The 24,603-nt window shown below is 41.4% G+C and overlaps 1 protein-coding gene across 1 annotated transcript in view; it reads left to right on the forward strand.

Moving 5' to 3' along the window:
• The window catches only part of LOC124606783 (metabotropic glutamate receptor 4-like), a gene marked incomplete at its 3' end in the record, with an annotated part of 1,427,722 nt that overhangs the window by 1,261,065 nt on the left and 142,054 nt on the right, over positions 1 to 24,603 (forward strand). The window contains exon 8 of the mRNA XM_047138846.1: positions 23,110 to 23,259. Coding sequence (XP_046994802.1) covers positions 23,110 to 23,259 — 150 coding nt within the window. The remainder of the gene's footprint in view (positions 1 to 23,109; positions 23,260 to 24,603) is intronic.

The raw sequence follows: 24,603 nt of genomic DNA on the forward strand, positions 1-24,603 counted from the left end.
AGTTAAGTCGCATAGTGCTCAGAGCCATTTGAACCATTTTTTGAAATATCAAATGGTGGGATGGCGAGCCGTGCACGGCACAAGGCCTTTAATTGTGAACTGCAATGTAATCATGTAGATGTTGATGCAGGGCATAGAGGGGGCAATAAGAGAGTCAAATATTGAGTACTGTAGAGGAGACGGGGATGCCGCGAACTAATGTGAGACAGCATCATCAGCACCTGACAGAGTTTGGAAGGAGCCTCATTGTGGGTCTCCATTTGGCCAACTGGTCGAGTTGTGCAATATACGGATTTGTGAAACATTCTGATGTGACAGCAGCCCGATGTTAGACTGCATGCGTTGGTGAGGGCAGACATATTCGCCGTCAAAGTTCCGGTCAACCACCTCTCACCATCGCAAGGGAGGATCGCCTTATTGTGCAGCGACGCCCTTCACGTCCGAGAACAAATAACGGACTAGGCAGTTACCGAGCTATGCACAGACTGCCATTAATGTCAAACGTTAACAGATGCATTTGGAGTGATGCCGTGACTAGGTTCAAATGGTTCAAATGGCTCTGAGCACTATGGGACTTAACATCTGTGGTCATCAGTCCCCTAGAACTTAGAACTACTTAAACCTAACTAACCTAAGGACATCACACACATCCACGCATGAGGCAGGATTCGAACCTGCGACCGTAGCAGTTGCGCGGTTCCGTGACTAGGAAACATGGACTGTTGATGAGTGGTCTCGCACTGTTTTCTGTGATGAATCACAGTTATACACTACCCCGATTGACCAACGACGACGAGTAAAGCAATGATTTGGGGAGGGGGGGGGGGGGGAGGTCACATTCTTCTAACGTTCTGGATAGGCACAGTTGTGTCATCGTGTGGGAAGGCATTGGGTATGATTTCAGATCAGCGCCGGTAGTGACTGAAGGAACTGTGCTGGCTCAGTGGCATGTCCCCACGTCGTGCGTCCTCTTGTGCTACCTCTGACGCAACAGCATCGTAATTCCATTTTTCAAGAGGACAGTGTTCGTCCACAAGTGCGCGTGTCTCTATGGACGCTCTGTGTGATGCTGAGATACTGCCATGGCCATCAAGATTCCCAGATCTGTCTTCGCAGAACATTTGTGAGAGAACTCGAACGTCAAATCGTTCCCTGTGTAGGTATCTAGCATACTGAGGACCGGATACAGATGTTGTGGACCAGCTTGCCTCAAGATACAACGACTTTATGAATCCTCGCCAACCGAATCAGTGCATGAACCCAGATCACATGGTGTGGAACATCAGGCGGTTAAGTGATCTCATAATGCCAAGTTCTAACATGCCACATATGCCTACGATAGCAATAACATCAACAACAAAATATATACACTGAGGGGACCAAAGAAATGCGATGGAGTTATGTACATATGAATGTGGCGTTGGTATCGCGTACACGAGCTACAAAAGGGCAGTACCTTGGCGGAACTGTCATTTGTACTCAGCTGATTCACGTAAGAAGGTTGCCGACGTGACTGTGGCCACACGACGGGAATTAACAGACTTTGAACGCATAATGGTAGTTAGACACATGGAACATTCCATTTCGGAAATCTTAGGGAATTCAATATTTCGAGATCCACAATGTCAAGAGTGTATCAATAACACCAAATGTCAAGCATTACCTCTCACCACGGACAATGCAGTGGCCGTCGTCTTTCACTTAACGACCGAGGGCAACGGCGTTTGCGTAGAGTAGTCAGTGCTAACAGACAAGCAACACTACGTGAAATAACCACTTTTTCCACTCCACGTGAAATGACCGCAGAAATCAATGTGGGCGTACAATGTACGTATTCTTTGTGACAGTGCGGCGAAATGTGGCGTTAATGGGCTACGGCAACAGACGACCGACGCGAATGCCTTTGCTAACAGCACGAAATCGTCTACATCGCTTCCTATAGGCTCATGACCATATCGGTTGAACCCCGGACGACTGGAAAACCGTGATCTGGTCGGATGTGTCCCGATTTCAGTTGCCAAGAGTTCATGATACGGTTCGAATATAGCACACACCCCACGAAACCATGAACCCAAGTTGTGAACAAGGCAAGTGGTGGTGGCTGCATAATGGCGTGGGCAGTGTTCACATGGAATGGACTGGGTTCCCTCATACGGCTGAACCGATAATTGACTGGAAATGGTTATGTTCGGTACTTGGAGACCATTTGCAGCCATTCATGGACTTCATGTTGCCAAATAACAACAGATTTTTATGGGTGAAAACGCCACATGTCACTGGGCCACAACTGTTCGCGGTTGGGTTCAAGAAGATTCTGCACAATTCTAGTGAATGATCTGGCCACCCAGATCGCCCCTCATGACTCCCATCGAGCATTTATGGGACGTAATCTAGACGTGATTTGGTGCACTACATCCTGCACCAGTAACACTTCCGCAAATATGGACAACTATACAGACAGAATGGCTCAATATTTCTGCAGGTGACTGCCAGCAACTAGTTGAGTCGATGCCACATCGAAGTCCGACACGATATTAGGAGAAATCCCACGACTTTTTTCACCTCATTGTAAGGGTATATCCATAATTCAGTCGTCGGGCTGGCTAGGCCGCATGAAAAGTCATACAACAGTTGGAGCATGACTCGAGTAATCAGCAAGTATGCATGACGCGTTTCGGAATGTTTCTCTTCTTCAGAAATCCAAGTACAAAGGTGGCCCAAGGACACGGTCGTCATATGTTACATGCACAACTGGCAACGATCTTGTCCTTGGGATACCTTTACATTTGGATTTCTGACAATGGAAATCATTCCGAAACGCTTCATTCATATGTTGTTATTAATAAAGTCATTCTTCATCTGCTGTATGACTTTTAATGCAATCTAGCCACCCTAACAACAGATCTACGCATATTTACTAGAATAATTAAATATATCAGTCTTTAAATATCGTAGCAATAATATTACTTTTTCACTCGTTGCTTAGTACATACCGTAACATTGAACAAACTGCAGGTGCATATGTCATGAAATAGATTTAAGAGCAATGACGGACACAAACTCTGATAATTTTCATGTGGCCACAACTGACAAAATATTAAATGGAAGTTTGCGTTCACCATAATCACTTCCTCATTTGTAATGCATCTGTGATCTTGGGGTAGGGTATTTGATTCATAATCAAAACGCCTTTGGTTCCAGGATCGAATCCCACGACTACTTAAATTATGATTAATAATCATCATTAGCGGCCGCAGTCTTCGGCATAAGAAGTCCCCTTATTCTGCTAACACCCTTGTCAAAGAAGGCGAGGGAGTGGACAGATGTTCAGCGCACTGTCTTGTCCTAGGGGTAGGAAACTGTCCCTAAGGGCGGAAGAATAAACAGAGATCAATGTCACGAGGATGCAGAAGGCAATGGAAGCCACTGCATTAAAGACATGTAACGTGTATCCACAGGACATGTGGCTTGCAATTGAAGAAGTGTCATGATAATCTCTCCTTTAGTAAAATATTCCGGAATAGTCCCCCATTAGGATCTCCGGGAGGGGACTGCCAAAGGTGGGCTACCAAGAGAAAAAGATTGACTAATCAACGACATAATAACATTCTACGAGTCGGAGCGTGGGATGTCAGAAGCTTGAACGTGGCAGGGAAACTAGAAAATCTGAAAAAGGAAATGCAAAGGCTCAATCTAGATACAGTAGGGGTCATTGAAGTGAAGTGGAAAGAAGACAAGGATTTCTGGTCAGATGAGTATAGGGTAATACCAACAGCAGCTGAAAACGGTATAACGGCAGTAGGATTCGTTACGAATAGAAAGTTAGGACAGAAGACAGAAAGTGTGTTACAGTGAACAGTTCAGTGATAGGGTTGCTTTTATCAGAATCGACAGCAAACCAACACCGACAACGATAGTTCAGGTATACATGCCGACATCGTAAGCTGAAGATGAAGAGATAGAGGAAGTGTATCAGGATATTGAAGGGGTAATACAGTATGTAAAGGGAGATGAAAATCTAATAGTCATGGGGGACTGGAATGCATTCTAGGGAAGGAGTAGAAGAAAATGTTACAGGACAATATGGGCTTGGTACAAGGAATGAGAAGGGAGAAAGACTAATTGAGTTTTGTAATAACCTTCAGCTATTAATAGCGAATACTCTGTTCAGGAATCACAAGACGAGGAGGTGTACTTGGAAAACGCCGGGTGATGCAGGAAGATAACAGTTAGATTACATCATTGACAGACAGAGATTCCGAAATCAGATACTGTATTGTAAGGCATACCCAGGAGCGGATATAGACTCAGATCACAACATAGTATTGATGAGGAGTAGGCTGAAGTTTAACACATTAGTCAGGAAGAATCAATACGCAAAGACGGAAGTACTAAGGAATGACGAGATACGCTTGAAGTTCTCTAAGGCTATAGATACAGCAATAGGTAATAGCTCAGTAGGCAGTACAGTTGAAAAGGAATGGACATACCTACAAAGGGCGATAACAGAATTTGGGAAGGAAAACAAAGGTACAAAGAAGGTAACTGCGAAGATACCATGTGTCACAGAAGAAAAACTTCAATTGATCGATGAAAGGAGGAAGTACAAAAATGTTCCGGGAGACTGAGGAATACAGAAATACAAGTCGCTGAGGAATGAAATAAATAGGAGGTTCAAGGAAGATAAGACGAAATAGCTGCATGAAAAATTTGAAGATATAGAGAAATAAATGATTGTCGGTACGACTGACTCAGCATACAGGAAAGTTAAAACAAACTTCGGTGACATTAAAAGCAAGGGTGATAACATTAAGAGTGCAACGGGAATTCCACTGTAAAATGCAGATGAGAGAGCGGATAGGTGGAAAGAATACATTGAAAGCCTCTTTGAGGCGGAAAATTTGTCTGGTGTGATAGAAGAAGAAACAGAGGAGTCGATTTAAAAGAGATACGGGATCCGGTATTAGAATCAGAATTTAAATGAGCTTTGCATCACTTAAGATCAAATAAATCAGAAGGGATAGATAATATTCCATCAGAATTTCTAAAATAATTGGGGAAGTATCAACACTTTGGTGTGTAGAATGTATGAGTCTGGCTACATACCATCTGACTCTCGGAAAAAATCCTCCACACAATTCCGAAGACGGCAAGAGCTGACAAGTGCGGGAATTATCGCATAATCAGCTTAACAGTGAAACGTCCCCTTAGAAAAATTATCGATGACTGTGCTTAAACTGACACACAATATTTTTTTAGCGCAACGCAATCTGACTTTCAATAATCCCTACAAGAGAATGGCCCTGACTAAATTGACCTATACGTTTCACAAATTGCTTACCTCACAAAAATCTTCGTTACTCAAACTACTGCAATACAGCGAGCGCCACTTCTGCCAGCTAAATAAAAGATTCAAACTACTGAAGGCACTAACTACTGATAGGCATAGTTAGCAAATGAAAAATTTTGATAGAGAAAAAACAATGTATTTACCTTAATATTGTTCAAAAGTCATATTATATATATACCAGTTCATGACATCCAGTCTTACAAATTTACTGTCACTGTCCAGATCATCCGCTCTCACAACTCCGCCATCTCACTCCCCACATCCACCACTGCTGGCGGCTCACCTCCAACTGCCCAACACTACAATAGCCAACAACAATGCAAACCAGCCACAGACTGCACACAGCACAGCCAGTGATTTTCATACAGAGCGTTACGTGGCGTTAATAATAAAATAATCTATACAGCCTACTTACATAGCCCCCATGCTCCCCACAAAAAATTTTACAAATTGTTTTGGGCAGTGGCCAATACAGATTTGAAAATTTTTTTCATAATTACAATAACAAAGAAACCAAATGCACACACTTATCGATACAATGTTGGTCAAAAGCTAAAATTTTCTCACAGTCCATAAAGACACTCCTGATCATTCATCACAGTAAAATTGCAGTGTTTTTCTCAAAGTCTGAGTAGTAAAAGAAAATGCACACGGAAGTAGTGGATTTCCATGCAGTCTTGAAGAAGTAGTGTTGTCCTTCTAACGGAAAGACAGTGCTGACTCTTGACATGCAGACAGGTAATGGGCCACAACAGAGCAAACCCACAGCAGGGTCAGTCGAAGTTTTGAAGAATAATGGTAGGTAAGTCATCACAGAGCAGACCCACTGTAGTCCTAGTAGAGATTATGGTATTGGTGGGCCACCAGAGGCGCAGACCCACTGCAGCCCTTGTAGAAATAATGGTATTGGTGGGCCATCAAAGCTGCAGACCCGCTTCAGTCCTTGTAGAGACGGCCAGCAGCCATCTGTTGCGACTGTGCAGGTGCACAATCACCATCGAAGAGTCTTCCGGACAATATAGCAAGTCCATAAACCACCACTTGTGCACTCACAAAGTTTTTGGAATTGTCCTTAGAACCAGAAATGCTGTTAACCAGTCCCTTGCTGAATTATTAACACACGTGCAAGCACTAACAGTCCCAACTTCTCACATACTGTGCATATATTATGACCAACAGAAACGTGTGCAGTGAAATGATACTTAATTTGAAGAACTTGTGTCTATAGAATTATAAATTTACAACATAAGAATACAATTACAAAGGTACAAAATACATCATTAAAGAACATAACAGTACAGATAACATTTGTAGTAATACAGGCTTTACAAAAGAATAAAAATAAACATGTACATCAGTGTTACAGGAATTATGATACAAGTAAATACATAGAAGATCAGAATAGCTTTTGAAACATCAACTTCACACACGAGCATTAAAACAGAACAGAATAAATAATGTCTAAACATCTTTACAAAGTAAATAACATATTATAAATGCAAATTATATTTGAGGATAACAGTATTCCTCATCATAGTGAATGTAGCTGAGTATTAGAAAAATTCTACAACATAAGTCTTATCAGATAAACACATAAAGACAGGAAGAACACAAATACACAAGGGTACACAAACACATAGCAGACTAACACAGGAGGAAAGGACAGGGTTTGTTTTTAGTGTAACATTTGGCACTGCAGTCCAACCCAAAACTTCATTCCATAGATCTTCCATCTTATTTCAACATTTGTTTCCACCAAAAAAATCCTATCCAAGCACGATTTCTGTATTTATATGTTCACATATTTCTTACCTCATTATTTACTATCCATTATTTTACCTCATCATTTATTTCCAAGAAAATCCTACTTAAACCTGTTGTCCCTAAACCCAAAATCTTGTTCATATTCTCTTTCAAAATCCTTTTTTGGCCAAACCATTTTCTTATAGCTTCTCAATGCATTTCATCCAATTCATCACAACTCGTTCTCATATATAGCCTACCCCATCTTAAGCTAACTTAAATCTACTGAGCTCAGATATATATATTAAGGGACAAGGCAATGCAGCAGTACAAAACAATTAATACAAACAGCAATGACAAAAAAATGCAAATTGGCAAAGCAAGCAGCAGTATATATAAATTAGCAAAGCAATTGCAATATTACAACTAATATAAGGCAATGTGCAGCAAACAAGAAAAATAAATCTGTAGTAAAACTGGCTTAACAGAGTAATACAAAGTCATATTCAGTAACACTATGCCTGGCAAACAGCAGCAGCAAATGCTCTAAATACCTAAACATGACAAAGCTCAAGCAGAAAAAATATTACAGTAATGATGGTCATGTCTAGTACCTATGTCACATCTTAATACTAGAGTCATGCATTACCTTGACTTACTCTAGCAGACAAGTTACCAAACCGTTAAAAAATTATTTTTGCAATTCCTGTGAAGGGAAATGTCTATTTGTGCTCTCTTTTCTATGAAAGTACATCATAAAATTATTCTTTACTGGGTCTGTAGACAGAACATAGTGATATTAGTACATCTATTAAATTTTATGTTAACCAATGCTGCAGTGCAGCTAGTAACTAGATATTAAACAAAATGAGCAATATCTCAACTACAAAGACAATAGATGTAAAATGTTTCTCATCATTTCATTAGACATTTTAGTAAATATCATAAATTACGAGCTCCACGGTGTAATCATATGTTTTCAAGTTTGAGCGTGTCGTATTTGCGGTGCTTTCTACAAAGAAATATCAATAGCGAGGAAAATGGCCTCCTTTTTCTCCACCTGTGCCTCTGAAAGGCACACACTAATGGCTTTTTTTCCAGGTGACAGTCGCGCAGCTGGGTGCCCACGACGCATTACGTGAAGGTGGTCACTTAACTTTCTTAACGAAATATTTACAACACCAGTTTGTACTACAGTGACAGTCTCATATAAATATTTAACAGGTCGAGAATTTGCGTTGCAAATCTGTAGAAACAAAATCATATAAATATAACAGTGTCCAAAAAATATTCGTCGGCATTGTGATACATTCACGCATTTACACACATTTCATAACTCTTAAAGTACGATTCTTGGTTTCCAACATCCTTTTTCACAAGTCAGAGTCCCTAACCACTACTCATTATTCCTTACCTTATGACACATATACATATTCGTTGACACTTCTTCAATATTTCATCATAACAGATATGTAGCATAATCAAATTCATCATATAGCATCAGCTTATTGATCAGAAACATACCTCAACAGCATAATACACATCGTCGTCATAATAATAACATCATAACACCTCAGTCAAATCTCAAAAACGTCGTAGCTTTCTGCAATAATTTCAAAACCTAAAAAAATTCTCTGCTCACTTCAATAGTGTCATCTACCTCAAACGTACTTTAAAATTCGTCAGATCGCGTTGCGCTAAAAAAATATCGTATGTCAGTTTAGTGTTGATCAGAATAGGTAAAGAGCGAAATGTCTGAGTACGTTCAGTTTTGCTCAGCTGCTTGAAAATCAAATAATGTAAGAGATTTATCAGCACAGTAATTCAATAATTTTTCTAAGGGGACGTTTCATATGGCGACCGATATGAAACGTCCCCTTAAAAAAATTATCAATGACTGTGCTTAAACTGACACACAATATTTTTTTAGTGCAACGCAGTCTGACTTTCAATAATCCCTACAAGAGAATGGTCCTGACTAAATTAACCTATACGTTTCACAAATCACTTACCTCACAAAAATCCTTGTTACTCAAACTACTGCAATACAGCGAGCGCCACTTCTGCCAGCTAAATAAAAGATTCAAACTACTGAAGGCACTAACTACTGATAGGCATAGTTAGCAAATGAAAAATTTTGATGGAGAAAAAACAATGTATTTACCTTAATATTGTTCAAAAGTCATATTATATATATATATATATATATATATATATATATATATATATATATATATATATATATCAGTTCATGACATCCAGTCTTACAAATTTACACTCTCTGTCCAGGTCATCCGCTCTCACAACTCCGCCATCTCACTCTCCACATCCACCACTGCTGGCGGCTGACCTCCAGTTCCCCAACACTACAATATCCAACAACAATGCAAACCAGCTACAGACTGCACACAGCACAGCCAGTGATTTTCATACAGAGCGTTACGTGGCGTTACCAATAAAAGAACCTATACAGCCTACTTACAACAGCTCACACATCCCAGTTGCTGACAAGAATAATATACAGAAGAATGGAAAAGAAAGTTGAGGATGCGTTAGATGACGATCAGTTTGGCTTTAGCAAAGGTAAAAGCACAAGAGAGGCAATTCTGACGTTGCGGTTACTAATGGAAGCAAGACTAAAGAAAAATCAAGTTCATAGGATTTGTCGACCTGGAAAAAGCGTTCGACAATGTAAAATGGTAGAAGATGTTCGAAATTCTGAGATAAATAGGGGTAAGCTATAGGGAGAGACGGGTGAGTGGACGACCAAGAACGAAGTGCTCGTATTAAAAGGGTGTAAGACAAGGATGTAGCCTTTCACCCCTACGTTGAATCTGTGCATTGAGTAAGCAATGATGAAAATAAAAGAATGGTTCAGGAGTAGAATTAAAATTCAAGGTGAAAGGATATCAGTGACACGATTCGCTGATGACATTGCTATCCTGAGCTAAAGTGAAGAAGAGTTACATGATCAGCTGAATGGAATGAACAGTCTAATGAATACAGAGTATGGACTGAGAGTAAAACCGAAGAAAGACGAAGGTAAGGAGCAGTAGTAGAAATGAGAACAGCGAGAAACTTAATATCAGGATCGATGGTCACGAAGAAGATGAAGTTAAGGAATTCCGCTACCTAGGCAGCAAAATAACTAGTGACGGACGAAGCAAGGAGGACAGCAAAAGCAGACCAACAATGGCAAATAGGGCATTCCTGGCCAAGAGAAGTCTACTTATATAAAATATACGCCTTAATTTGAAGATGAAATTTCTGAGAATGTACGACTGGAGTACAGCATTGTATGGTGATAAAACATGGACTGTGGGAAAACCGGAACAGAAAAGAATCAAACCGTTTGAAATGTGGTGCTACAGACGACTGTTGAAAATTGGTGGACTGAAGGAATGAGAAGGTTTTGTGCAGAATCGGAGAGGAAAGGAATATGTCGAAAACACTGATAACGAGAAGGGACAGGATGACAGGAGATCTGTTAAGGCATGAGAGAATGACTTCCATGGTACTAAATGGAGCTGTAGAGGGAAAAAAACTGTGAAGGAAGACAGAGACTGGAATACATCCAGCAAATAATTGAGGACGCAGGTTGCAAGTGCTACTCTGAGATGAATTGGTTAGCGCAGGAGAGGAATTCGTGGCTAGCTGCATCAAACCAGTCCAAAGGGTGATGACCCAAGAAAGGAAAAAAATTAGTCTATGATTGATAAGACAGCTCTGCTATGCACGCGTGTAAATGAGAGTAATGCTGTTTGTTTTAGTCGTCAGCTGTTTACCGGCAGGAAAGTCTGTCTTTCAGTAATATTTGTCCACAGTCGAGGAACTTTCCGTCTTGCCTTACTCATCTCCCCATGATTTGCTGGTTCCGCCTGTGGACTCACGAACGTGGCCAATAAGTTGATTGCAATAAGTATGGCCAGTCCACCCATCTGTAAACCGACGACGACATTATTGCACTTGGCCTCCCGTGACCATTGTCTGAAACACGCGATTACGTTATTGAGCCGTGTTGCGGCTCGCATTGGTGCCGTTGGTAGGTTGGCATCGTGTAATAAGGATAGCGGCGTCTCAGTTTCTTCTCGTGTTTACTGGCGCCACTACGTTTGCCAGCATTGTCTGTCCGCAAGTGGCATCAGCAGCGGTTATCGATATCTAGTACCCTAGTACTATCTTTAGAAGGGTGTCAAGGGTTTTTCAGATCGGGGTGTGTCGGGTAGTTCGGTTGGGACGGAGCCGCAGTGAGTTCCGGCAGCGCGTGGGCACGCCGGGACCGCTGGCGACATGCAGGCGTTGCCGGATCGAGGGGTTGTAACCGCGAGGTCGACGACCTCGTTCTCCACCGGACCCAGGACGTTTGAGTTGAGTGAACATTAAGCCAGTAGTGAAAACTCCACTATTTAGAGATCACGCCGTTTGTTCATATGTTGCTGCTCGCAGGGTCGCTGAGACGAAGAACAGTGAGTGGAGTGTTTGGAGTTGGCGAAATTAATAAGCCATCCTCCACCTTTTTTATTAATGATTGAACTCCTTGTGTTTATTGATGGAGTTCAACCAGCGGCATTTTTCTGCCTAGTGGCCGCTAACGCCCCACTTACCTGCTCTGGAGCTTAGTGTATTTTCGTTAGTGTATTTTCCTCGCCTTGCCGCTGCTGTACAGAAAGGCGTGTAGTTCGACAGCCTCCTTGACTGTGGTTCGGATATTTGTTTCTTTTGCACTACTTTGGTCATAGTGGGTCCTTTTGCTTCTGGGTGTTCTAAACACCGGATTCTGAAAACGCATTGCTGTCCGCCAGTTCCGCCTTGCCTGGGTTATCCCATCATTGTGTTGGTTATCAGACGTTAGGTAGATGTTGCAAGAGTGTTGGCCTGCGTTTAAACTGTCACTATTTTGAGTTGCCATCTGGTTAAGTGAATACAACTCTTGGCTGCCTGTCTCATTGTTTACGAAGTTGAGCGACTTTTCCCAGGTCGATCCTTGGAGCACTGCCTGAGCGCCATTTCTCTCTTGATTTGGTCAAATTGTGATGATTGTCAATACGGCCTTTAGCAGTGAATGGAATTTCTCTTAAGAATTATTAATTAGATATTGTCTCTTAATAAGGAAAATTTGATGATTATTCTTTATTATAATATTTTAATATCTCTTGGAAAAGTTTAATTCGTTTTTAAGAATTTGATATCCAGGCCTTCAGCCGGCAAATTGTTTTTTTTGAGTTATTGCTATTGGGGCCGTCAGCCAACAAATAAGTTGAATTTCTGGTCAATAAGGCCTTCAGTCGTGAGTGCAACTTGCTTAAGAAATTTTCTATTGGACACTGTGTCTTAACAGTCAAATTTGATAATTGTTCCTTATTGTCAACCTTATTTGCAATTGTTTTCAAAAAAGTGTAGGTGATTTAGAAAAAAAGACTGAGCAACCAACGGTAATTGAGTACAGCCCCGTCCACACTGAATCCTGCCTTTCCCTAAGTACCGCGTTTCTGCTATAGTAAACAAGTACAGAGAAGACTTGGGAAAACGCTTCGCACTGTGAATGCTTTCAAGGCAGTTGTGTTTATATTATTAAGTGTTTCAGAGGGTGCTCGTGAAATAACAAAATTTTGTTTATTTATTTTGAATTTGCTTTCGACATCCAGACTACAGAAAATAAGTTTTAAATTAAACAAAAAGTAGCAAGGCACACAAATAAACAGTATTACAATATAAACATGGAATTTTGCAGCCAGCCTTTCGCGTCATCTGTACGTACTCGTATGTGGATGTCGTTAAGACACCCGTCAGGAACACCATACACATCAAACTTAAAACAGGTGCATGGTCTATTCCCTTCCGCAGTCAGTGGTACTTTGTTTCTCCTGCTCATCCGCATTAACTTGTACTTTTCACATCTAGAGCTAGCTGCCATTCATCACGCCGACTAGAAATCATCTTGTATCCTCCTACATTCAACGACGACACCGTACCGTTCACCACAGCATTATCAGCAAACAACCGCAGATTGCTGCCCAACCTGTCCGCCAAATCATTTATGTTTAGAGACAATAACAGCGATCCTCTCACACTTGCCTGGGGCACCCCTCACGATACCCCTGTCTCTGTTGGACATTCGCCGTCGAGGACAACATACTGGGTTCTATTATTTAAGAAGTCTTCGAGCCACTCACATGTCTGTGAAACTATTCCATATGCTCGTATTTTCTTTAACAGCCTGCAGTGGGGCACCGTGTAAATCACTTTCTGGAATCTGTCTGTTGCCCTTTCTCCATAGTGCGCAGCGTATAGTGCGGAAGAAGGGCAATGTTTTCTAAAATTCTACTGATTCGTGGACATAAGCTTCTCGGTCTCAAGAAAATTTATTATATTCGAACTATTCTGCAACAGATCGATGTTAGGGATATTGGTCGCTAATTTTGTTAGTCCGTTGTTTTGCCTTTCTTATACACAGGAGTCACCTGCGCTCTTTTTCCAGTCGCTTGGGACTTTGTGCTGGGCAAGAGATTCACGATAAACGCAAGCTAAGTGATGGTCCAATGCCGCAGAGAACTCTCTGAAACCACGAACTGGGATTCTATCCGGACCTGGAGACTTATTTCTTTGCAACTCCTTCAGTTGTTTCTCTGCGACAAGGCTAGTTATTACTATGTCGTCCATACGCGAGTCTGTTAGATGGTTAAACGACGGTATGCTTGTACGATTCTCCTGTGTGAACGATTTCTTGAACTTGAAATTTAAAATTTGGGCTTTCGTGTCGTCATCTTCAACTGCCACACCAGAGTAGTCAACAACTGACTGAATGGAGTCCTTAGACCCACTTAGCTATTTTACATAGGAACAGAATTTTGTCGGGTTCGCCGCCAGATCTTTAGCCAAGGTATGGCGGTGGCAGCTGTTGTACGCTTCGAGCACAGATCTTTTCACAGACGCACGAACTCTACGCGTTCTCTTTTGAACCCAGAGTGCGACGGCCTCTGCTTCTTCATCAGTTCCCGAGTCTCATTATTGAACAATGGTGGGTTTTTTCCGTCCTTAATAAACTTACTAGGCACATAATTCTTTAGACCCCGATTTACAATCTCCTTAAACTTTGCCCACAATTCCTCTAAGTCCATCTTACTGGAACTAAGTGATATGAATTCACTGTCTAAGTGAGATGCGAACAACTGCTTGCCTACTCTTTTTAGCAGAGAAATACTCTCATAGCCTTCTTGACTCATTTAATAACTTTCGTAATCGTAATTTCTATAGTGAAATTATGAGCGCTAATCCCCGTTACTATACTGACGTAGCTTCAAGGTCTAATATATTTCCATTGCGTGTGGGCTGGCGAACTAGCTGCTTGAGACAGTTTTCAGAAAACCCGTTCAAAAGTACTTCGCATGACTGTCTGTCTGTACCCCCTGCAATGAATACATACACATCACAGTCTCTACTCAGTAGGTTAAAGTTATACATAATCTGGGTATTTACGCACAAGTGACCATAGACATTCTTTGAATAACTCTAGAACTGTCACAGCAGAATCGGGTGGCCGATAAAAACATCCGATAATCAAATTTGGTTTCACCTAGACATGTCATGGGCGACCAGATAACTTCGCTGTCCCTCTCAAGTTCGAACTCAATAGAGATAATATTCATGTTAGCTGCAATGAACCCTCCCCTTTCTGTGGCCTCTAATCTTTCTTTCCGATACATGTTCCATGACTCGCTAACTAGCTCAGAGTTTTCCACTTCTACTTTCAGCCATCTCTTGGTCCCGAAAATAATTTGGGTAGTAAATTCGGAAACATTGCTACGAACACTTCGAGAATTTACTGGTGAAATTTTGACAAAGTGTCTTTACTCTGAACACGGTCTGGCTTCCCTTGCTGCTCATCGGCTGGCGAGTGTTCATCAGAGTATCTTAAACTACCGCCTGGCCTAAAGAAACCCTCATGTGTATTCCTCAAGTAATCTGCTACCCGAGTAGCTGCTTCCATTGTGTAGAGAGCCCCTGACCTATCAAGGGGAGTCCTACAAATAACCAGCCGATAATGCAGGTCTAGAACTCTGCAGCCAAGACCTTCACAGAGTCGACGAAACCTTTCATAAGCTGCGACATCATCGCGGAAAAACACAGTGACCCGTATATGTAATAAGTTTCCTTTAATTTACGTCTATGGTCACAATCTTTTCTGTTTAACAGATTTCCGGTTTCGGTCTTTAATGACCATCATCAGATCTGTCTCATAAAAACAAATAGTTGACTATGCCACTATGGCTGCAGTGCATTAGGACTTTGTTTTTATGAGACAGATCTGATGATGGTCATTAAAGACCGAAACTGGTAATCTGTTAAACAGAAAATATTGTGACCATAGACGTAAATTAAAGGAAACTCGACGGAACCTTTGTTTGAGACTCTCCACTCGGCTCCAAACCAAAGGACTCCGATCAGCTCAGGGAATAATGCTGCAAATTGTGAGCTCTGCTTGCATTCACGCGTGAGGCCAGCAGTCTTCACCACTCCCGCCAGTCGCCTGTATGAACTGAGGATAACCTCAGAACCCATGCGACTGGTATTTAGGACTTCTCTCATGTCTAATTGCTTTGCCCATGACATTTAGACTTAGTTTTTTCCTAGCTTTAGACGCATAAGTATACTTGCGGTTTTTGTTGGGTTGATGGTTAAATGCCGCTCACTGCAGTATTTTGCAAGCGTTAAGTAATGGATGGTGACAGCTTTCCCGCGGCCCAACCTGTGAGTAGAGTGTGTAATGGATTAAGCGAGATGACTCATCAAGAACGAAGAAAGACGGCTCGAAACAAATGTCACTCAAATGCGACGGCCGAAACCCTTGCTGCCTCCCGACCTATCCAGATGTACAGTGAGAATATTACGATAAAAAGCCACGAGAAGCCGATCGAAGTGCAGTAACCCCCAGGTGCAACAAAATTGTGGTCGACTAACACCTTGCTGGTATTTTCTCCACAGCCGATCAGAATGCAAGCCCAGTGAGAAACAAACTGAAAAGTATCCGTATTAAGGGTAGTCCTCTTCCAACGAATGATTTTCGTGACTTTTTCAATTAAAATAAAAAGTAATTCGAAGTCTGATGATACAGCTTTATTCCTTACAGCTTTGTCTTTAACAAATCATTATTGTGTCCACATCGGATGCTACCTGTAACAAACTTAACTAGATGGGAGGACCCCTTGCAGACGGAGCATTGGTCAACGGCGGGAATTCACATTTCTCTCATATTGGACCAACAAGAAAACAATATTGTATAAATATTTTCGATACTTTTCTATCAGTATGCATAGGATAATTAGAAAACATTAAGTTCTAACACATGATAAAATGTAATACTTTCGCCCAAAAAGCCGTGCACCGAACATAGACTATTGAAGATATCGCAAAATGGCTACGTAATTTAATTTAGAACTCTGGCATCAAATTCCAGTCAAAATCGTATTACCGTTCTCAAGTCATGTTTACCGTTTAAATGGTGCAGCATGTTCGAAATCCTGAGGAAAATAGGGGTAAGCTACAGAGAAAGAAAGGGAATACATAATATGCACAAGAACCAAGAGGGAACAATAAGAATGGAAGACCACGAACGAAGTACTCAGATCAAAACGGATGTAAGACGAGATGCTGTCTTTCGCCCTTCCTGTTTCATCTGTACCTCGAAGCAGCAAGGACGGAAATAAAAGAAAGGCTCAAGAGTGGAATTAAAATTCAAGGTGAAAGATGTCAGTGATAAGATTCGTTGTTAACTTTGCTGTCCTCAGTGAGAGTGAAGAAGAATTACAGGATATGCTGAATGGAATGAACAGTCTAATGAGTACAGAAAACTGATTGTGAGTAAATCTAACAAATACGAAAGCGTTGAGAAGTAGCAGAAATGAGAACAGCGAGAAACTTAATGCCATAATTGGTGACCACGAAGTAGATGAAGCTAAGGTATTCTGCAGCTTAGACAGAAAAATAGCCCATGATAGATGAAGCAAAGGGGACATAAAAAGGAGACTAGCACTGACAAAAATGGCATTCCTATGTAAGAGAAGTCTGCTGGTATTAATTATAAGTCTTAATTTGAGGAAGAAGTATCTGAGAATGAACATCTGAAGCACAGCATTGTATAACAGTGAGACAAGGACTGCGGGAAAACTAAAACAGAATAGAAGCAATTGAAGTGTGGTGCTACAGAAGAATGTTCAACATTAGGTGGACTGATAAGGTAAGGAATGAGAAGGGTCTCCGCAGAATCTGTGAGGAAAGGAATATATGAAAACAGGACCGGATGATAGAACATCTGTTAAGGCACTAGGGAATATCTCCAATCGTACTAGAGGAAGCTGTCGATGGTAAAAGCTATAGAGGAAGACAGAGACTGCGATATATCCATCAAATAATTCAGGACGTAGGTTGCAAATGCTGCTCAGATATGAAGAGGTTAGCACAGGAGAGGAATTCGTGGCAGGCCGCATCAAACCAGACAGAAGAGTTATGATTCAAAAAAATTAAATGCCAGACACTGCACCAGGTCCAGCGTAATTTTGTTACATTTTTTGTAGGTAACATGAAGTTTAATTGTTAAGAAATATTTTCTGAAGTACTCGTGTGCAGTGTAGCCTTGTATGGGGGTGAAACATGGATTATAAACATTCACACACTAAGAGAACAGAAGATCTTGAAATGTGGTGCTTCAGTAGAATGATAAAAGATTATACAGGTAAATCGGATTGTTAATGAGGAGGCACTGAATTTGCTTGAGGAGACAAGATATTTATGGCACTTCTTGACTAAAGCACAGGACTGGTTGGTGGGACACATCCTGAACCACGAAGGAATCAACAATTTAGGAATGGACGGAAGTGTATGGGCTAAATAATTTAGTGGGAGACCATGGCATGAGTGCAAAAAAATGGTTCAAATGGCTCTGAGGACTATGGGACTTAACATCTGTGGTCATCAGTCCCCTAACTAACCTAAGGACATCACAAACATCCATGCCCGAGGCAGGATTCGAACCTGCGACCGCAGCAGTCGCGCGGTTCCGGACTGAGCGCCTAGAACCGCTAGACCACCGCGGCCGGCGCATGAGTGCAAATTACAGGTTCAAGTGGATATGGGTTGCAGTAGTTATGCAAAGATAAAGAGTCTTGCACAGAGTAGACTAGAGTAGAGTGCTGCATCAAACCAATCTTTGAGCCAAAGACAACCATAACAACAGCAAGTTATCAATACTATTATATATGAAGGCAAGACATCGTTGAAAGATCTTACCAAAAATTTCGAAAAGTTATTGAGCGATTTATTTGAAATTTCTACACAATGCACTAATAAACACTTGGATGGACACAGGCTTTATATATATGTATATATATATATATATATATATATATATATATATATATATATATATATATATATATAATACTTCAACTAAATTTACAACATTTATAACCTAGCTCCAAAAGGAATGGAGATAAAGGCAAAAACGTGTTTTTCCTGTGCATCAGGCTGTCCTTCATAACATGTTGTGTGAGAAAAGTATCAGCCTGCCAAATCAACCTGCTTTACAGTACAGGATAAACGTAAAGGGAAAGAAACAATTTTCCAGGCTCTGACATGTACACTGTCCTGCATGCAGGTGTGTTGTGTTTTTGTAGTATTGGACAGCCTAATTAACCAGTTTCGCATGGTGGTATGTATCTCAGCAGTAAATAAATGATTTTCAAGCCCCTGAAATGTAGCCCACCCTGTGTGACAGGCATGTTGTGGAAGCAGTATCAGACTGCTTTATTGAACTGCGTTGCTGGGGCTACAGATGCTGAAAAGTATGGCTGTGGACGTTTGGAGATAGATAGAGAAGGTGATGGACAGGGAGAGGAGAGGAGTCGGATATGCTTGTGGAAGGTGAAAGCTGTAGAGGGTAGTGGACAGGTAAAGGAAGAGGACTGGGAGGTGGATATAGTCAGAGGGAGGGGGAAGGAAGATATGGTCAGAGAGTGGGGATGAAGGAACTGGACAAAGAGAGAGGGAGAATGAGTTGAAGAGACAGGAAAAGTGGGTAGTAGGAGACAGAGGTGAGAAGATCAGGTGTACAGACAGAGGGAGGAAGAGGTGGGCATAGAGACGGGAAGGAAGAGGAGGACGTAGTATGTCCAACATACAGGGTGAACATTAATAAAACTGACAACTGCAGGATGATTCCCTGACTGGAAATGGAGGAAAACAGGTCCTATGAACATGTGTCTGGAACTGGACTATTGCCACGGTAGATGGCGCTGAGGAATAAAAGTTCCTCTGACCACATGACATGTATTTCTGGGTGTTCCAGGTTGTAGAGTAGCAGCCATTGTGATGTAGGATGCAAATAATCGTACGTTGGCTTACACCATGTTAGAGGGGGGGAGGGGGGGGGCTTGCCTGGAGCTCATATTAGGGTTCGTCTCAATGTCCTGTAGAATCAGGTCCTCCAATATGCTGTAGGCACGGTCTGCTGACTCCACGCATGTTCGTCCCTCTGAAAGAACCCATGATCACATAAACGCCCAAACAGGGCTTCACATAAACGGTCAAAAAGGGCTTGAAATGTTGTGTCATGCTGTTGATGTCTTGAGCATACTTATTTTGCTACAGGCATGCTGCCTGTCGTCCATTCCCAGTTGCTTGGCTGTACACAAACATCATATGGGCTTGCATCCGTCTTGAATACCGGACAATACTGCTGCTTACAGTACGAAGGGTCAATCAGACAGCCTGCAATACACACGGAACAGACGACATGTGGTCAAAATGGCTCTGAGCACTATGGGACTTAACTTCTGAGGTCATCAGTCCCCTAGAACTTGGAACTACTTAAACTTAACTAACCTAAGGATATCACACACATCCATGCCCAAGGCAGGATTCAAACCTGCGCCGTAGCGGTCGCGCGGTTCCAGACTTTAGTGCCTTGAACCACTCGGCCACTCCGGCCGGCGCATGTGGTCGGAGAAACAATCATTATTCACCGTGGCTATTATACATTTCTGGAGACATGTTCATAGGATCTTTTTTCCTCCATTTCCATTCAGGAAGCCGTCCCTGCAGTTTGTCAGTTTTGTTAGTGTTCATCCTGCACGTGTCAAATGCAAAAGCAGGTGAAACTGCAGGAAAAATGCTTCTCGGAAAGTTCTTGACCAATTTACACCAAATTTTTTACACGTTACTCAAATAAACATGCAGACTAACAAAGGCTACATATTTTTGTAAGTAAGAATGTACTGTTTTTCTGTTAAACGGACTGTGAGAAAGAAAATGCTGTGCTTTGAAAATGTATCGTTTCCTTTCCTTGCTCACAAGCAGTTTTAAAGATGCTAGCACGGGATTTAAACGAGTAGACAAACCGTACGTCCGATTCTAATATTGTCCAGCTTAATATAAGTTGTGAAGATAATCATTGTACCCAGTTTAGCATACAAGCACATTGGTGGTTGTAAGCTAAAATAATTAAAATGTTTCTGCCATATATTTTGTTTCTCCTTCTATAAGTTTTAACAAAAGCTGTATGGACAACACTGTGTCGTTATGTTCGCTTCCTCGCAGTCAGTATTAACAGACAACAGGAAAGCTGTATTTATGACTTATCAGTGATTAGAATACTACTGCGAAACCAGAATCGTCCAAAACTTTTTAATCCTATCCGTTGGCAGATCACAATTGTGAGAAATACTGTCATTGAAGTAACTACCCTCACAGATCCCGTATACCATTGATTCCAACCGATTTGCCTGTTCATTTCAAGTGGTTACAGTTTCCAATCAAGCTTTTGATCGCAGTAACGATAAATAAGGCTCAGTGTCAAAGAGAGGTTTACAGAGGTAGGGGAGAAAGGTGATTAGAATGTATATGCAATATTCATTCACGTTTAGCAATTGCTAAGCATTGTCTACAAAAATGCTTCGCAATTGCTAAATAGTAAACATGTAGAATGAAAAGCGATGATTTTATGGCGCTTCTACTGTGTCTGTAGATAACCCTTCATCCATTACAGCGTTTTGCGGTCTACCTGTTAACAGATTTTCTTGTATCGGTAAGTGTCGATATGGTATAGAATCACAAGGTTTACAAAGGCCTAGAAACACTGAATCCACCTACTTACTGCAATCCACTGCTCTTACAAGGGAAGTCTCTTGGATCGAACACGTATTCGGTGAGCTAAACGTATTTAGAAGCTTTACCTACGACTGTGATTAGGATGGTGAAAGCATTAGACTGTGTCATTGCTGTTTGACCACTATCGGACTTCAAAAATGTACATGAGGTTGCTCAACAAAATGTGCGCAACAATATACAGAATCACAATAGACATTTGTGGCGAAATCAATATCTGAACAATCCTCAGAATCACATTCTTGAGCTGCAAAATCACATTCTTGATTCAGTGACATGTGTGGGAGTATCGTACCCAGCCACTTTCCGGGAACATTGAAGCACAGAGTGAGTGATACACTGGTTATGAATAACAGAATGTATTTTCGTGTTGAAAATTCTATTTCTTAATTTAGTGTCGAAGTCACTGCAGGGAGTCCTCATAGTCTGTCATCCCCTTGCGTATATTTTACATTTCCAGAAGGAATGTACATCCAAAGGATGTACGTTTTGTTGTTTTTCGCGAAATAATCAAGCATTTAGTGTCTTTACGGGCAAATGAATCATTTACTAGAGCACTGCAAGAATCACGAAGTAATATACATTTCTCGTTATTGCAACACTGTTAATAGCAACATTCACGAAAAAGGTTTGATTTTTTCCCACTTTTAAACAGTCTCCCCAGACGTTAGTTCATTAATAAATTCACTTTGATCAATGTTCCAAATGCAATCTCGCTGTATCTGGAAACTTGCAGTTTTCTGGTTTACGATGTCGACGTAAGAGGCCCCAGACTGGCGAATATCTTGATTTTCTTATACATCTCTGGCTGTCATGAAAGCAGTGATGTGTCTGCAGCACATTGCCTATTCTTTCTTGAGACGTGGTATGCAGGCTGCAGAAGAATTAAACTTTGTGTGCCCAGTTTCTCTTGTTTTGTGTTGCCCAAAATTTCAGGTACCAGTAATGGATACATTTGCCTTCAGTCCTTGCGACGTCAGATTGGGATAGAAGGTGTTTTACCTACAGTTCCTCGATTGCCTTGTTTCGTTGAAATCGATGTTCATTACATCTTTTATTCTCCACGTAATGAAATAATACTTCGACGTTAGATGTGCTTTTTATAGCTGTATGTCTCCTGACCAACGATCCGTAGGTCGTGGCTTTACCTGAAAATATAGCAAAATCATCAGAAATACGTTCTAGACGTTCTTCTGAAAAGTTTGTTAAAATACCAACTATACTGGATTTCTTTTATGGTGAAGGTTCATAGTCACCAGAATTGTTAGTTTCTCTTTAAGGAGTATTGTTTCCGCCATTTCCACTGGGGTTACAATCTCTAACACTATTAATCCATTATCGTCCATAAAACGTTTTCTTCATATACTATCATATCCAAGGTAGCTTCAGTTCAGCAGTAAAATGAATATTCATTTTTCTGAACAATCAGATCCACCAAAACCGTTGCGAAAGAGTCATCATCTCGTCCTATACCGTCTTCCGTTGAATAACGCCTTCTTAACCTAAATACCACAGTATTTAAAAGGTTCCAAACGTTAACGGTTTCGTTCATCCTTGCTGTATATGTATGACAATATTGACACACGTATGTTAAACAACTGCTTGGTGAAGTAACTGATTTATTGGCGTGTTAACCCTCCGTCCTTGAATACTGCAAGCTGTGTTGTGTACAAACTAAGAGCAACACAATCACACACCGTTTCAGGCGTATATTAGAAACTTGAATGGGTCTGTGTACAAATTTTTAAATACAAATTCCTGTTCGAGCCGAGAGTCGTCCCTTGTTAGGGGTATATCAATTGCTCTCATGCAGTCGCGAACTGCCGTAAGGATTCACCGGCGCTTCTGCGTGTTGGCAGGTCTGAGCGGCGACAAGTTCCGCTTCGATCCGAACGGGGACGGCCCGGCGCGCTACAACATCATCCACTTCAAGCAGCTGCGGCCCGGACACTTCAAGTGGGTGCGCGTCGGCGAGTACAAGGAGGGAGAGCTGCGACTCAACATGTCAGGTGAGCCAGCCGAGCAGCGTCGAGAAGTAGTCGTTCAATACCTGTATTCCCATTTCCGCCCAGATGGCATCTTCAGTTTATATATCCCTTCAACTCCTGCGATAGCCGCCGCAAAGGCCTCCCGTGGTACGGAATCGTTCACGCGAGCGAGCTCAGCTGCAACGTACCAGCTAGCAGGTGCAAGGCACGAGAAAATACTCAACGAATCAAAGAGTATATTCCCCGCCCATCTGTTTGATTGGGCTGTAGACCGGCAAAGGTGAAACTAAAAATACACGAGAAATTAGTCTGCGCTAGTAACGGATTGAGATGCGAAATAAAAGCCTGCAAATGCTATCAAATGATTACCACAATAAACAACTTTGCACCTTATGGAACATTACATTACTAGTTCTGTCATTATGCACAATATAAAAAAGCAATCACACTGAAAAACCTTCGTTCATTCCTGGTCATGTTTGTTAAGTAAGGGGCACCTAGTCAGGGGAGACGGTGTAGCAAGGAAGGTTTATAAATGGAATAGGGTTTCACAAATTACTAAAATTTTATTCGGATTTAAAAAACCACGTGGGGTCTTTCTCCAATGTAACTCTCGAGAAACAAAAGTAACATGCAAAAATGAAGCGAACTGCGGGGGAATTTGATTGACATTGTTAGGAAGAGTGAAAGAAGAACAGATCACAATTCCTCAATCTGCGCAACGTACATTTTCAAACAACCAAGAGAAATAACCCAGTGAACTCCACCTTCAAGAAACGCAAACAACCAGATGAATGCGAGCTGCTTTGAGAACGGTCTCTGAGATATGAAACTAAAAAATGAAAGTAACACCTGATGCTATAGCAAAAAAACGGCACATACAAGGGGCATCAGGTAGTAAGAACACAACATTGTTAAAAATCGAAAAATTAATATATTTTAACGAAACTTACTTGATACGTGCCAAAATACGTTGCTCTTTCTTCTCCACATCATCGCCGCTGAGACCAGTCCACTATTGAAGCCTGGGTACCAGATTTTGTATATCCTGATCGTGTACAGTTCATTCCACCTCATGAAGCCACTTTGTCACAGTCTCCATGGACCCCTCGTAGTTCGAAAAGCGCTGTTCACAACAGAACTCCTTCATTTTAGCGAAAAGTTTGCGTAAAAATGGTAATCCGAGGGTGGCAGGTCAAGGTAGTACAGTAGCTGAGTCACAATGTCCCATCCAAACGACCAGATCAGATCTTGACTTACAGGATCTGGCGTTGTCAAGGAAGAGTGATACACCACGAGTCAGCACTCCCCTTATTCGTCTTTGATTCTCTTTCTCAACTTCTGTAGGATCTTACGGTGTGCAGC

Source organism: Schistocerca americana, chromosome 3, assembly GCF_021461395.2.
Source record: "Schistocerca americana isolate TAMUIC-IGC-003095 chromosome 3, iqSchAmer2.1, whole genome shotgun sequence".
Taxonomy (NCBI): Eukaryota; Metazoa; Arthropoda; class Insecta; order Orthoptera; family Acrididae; genus Schistocerca; species Schistocerca americana.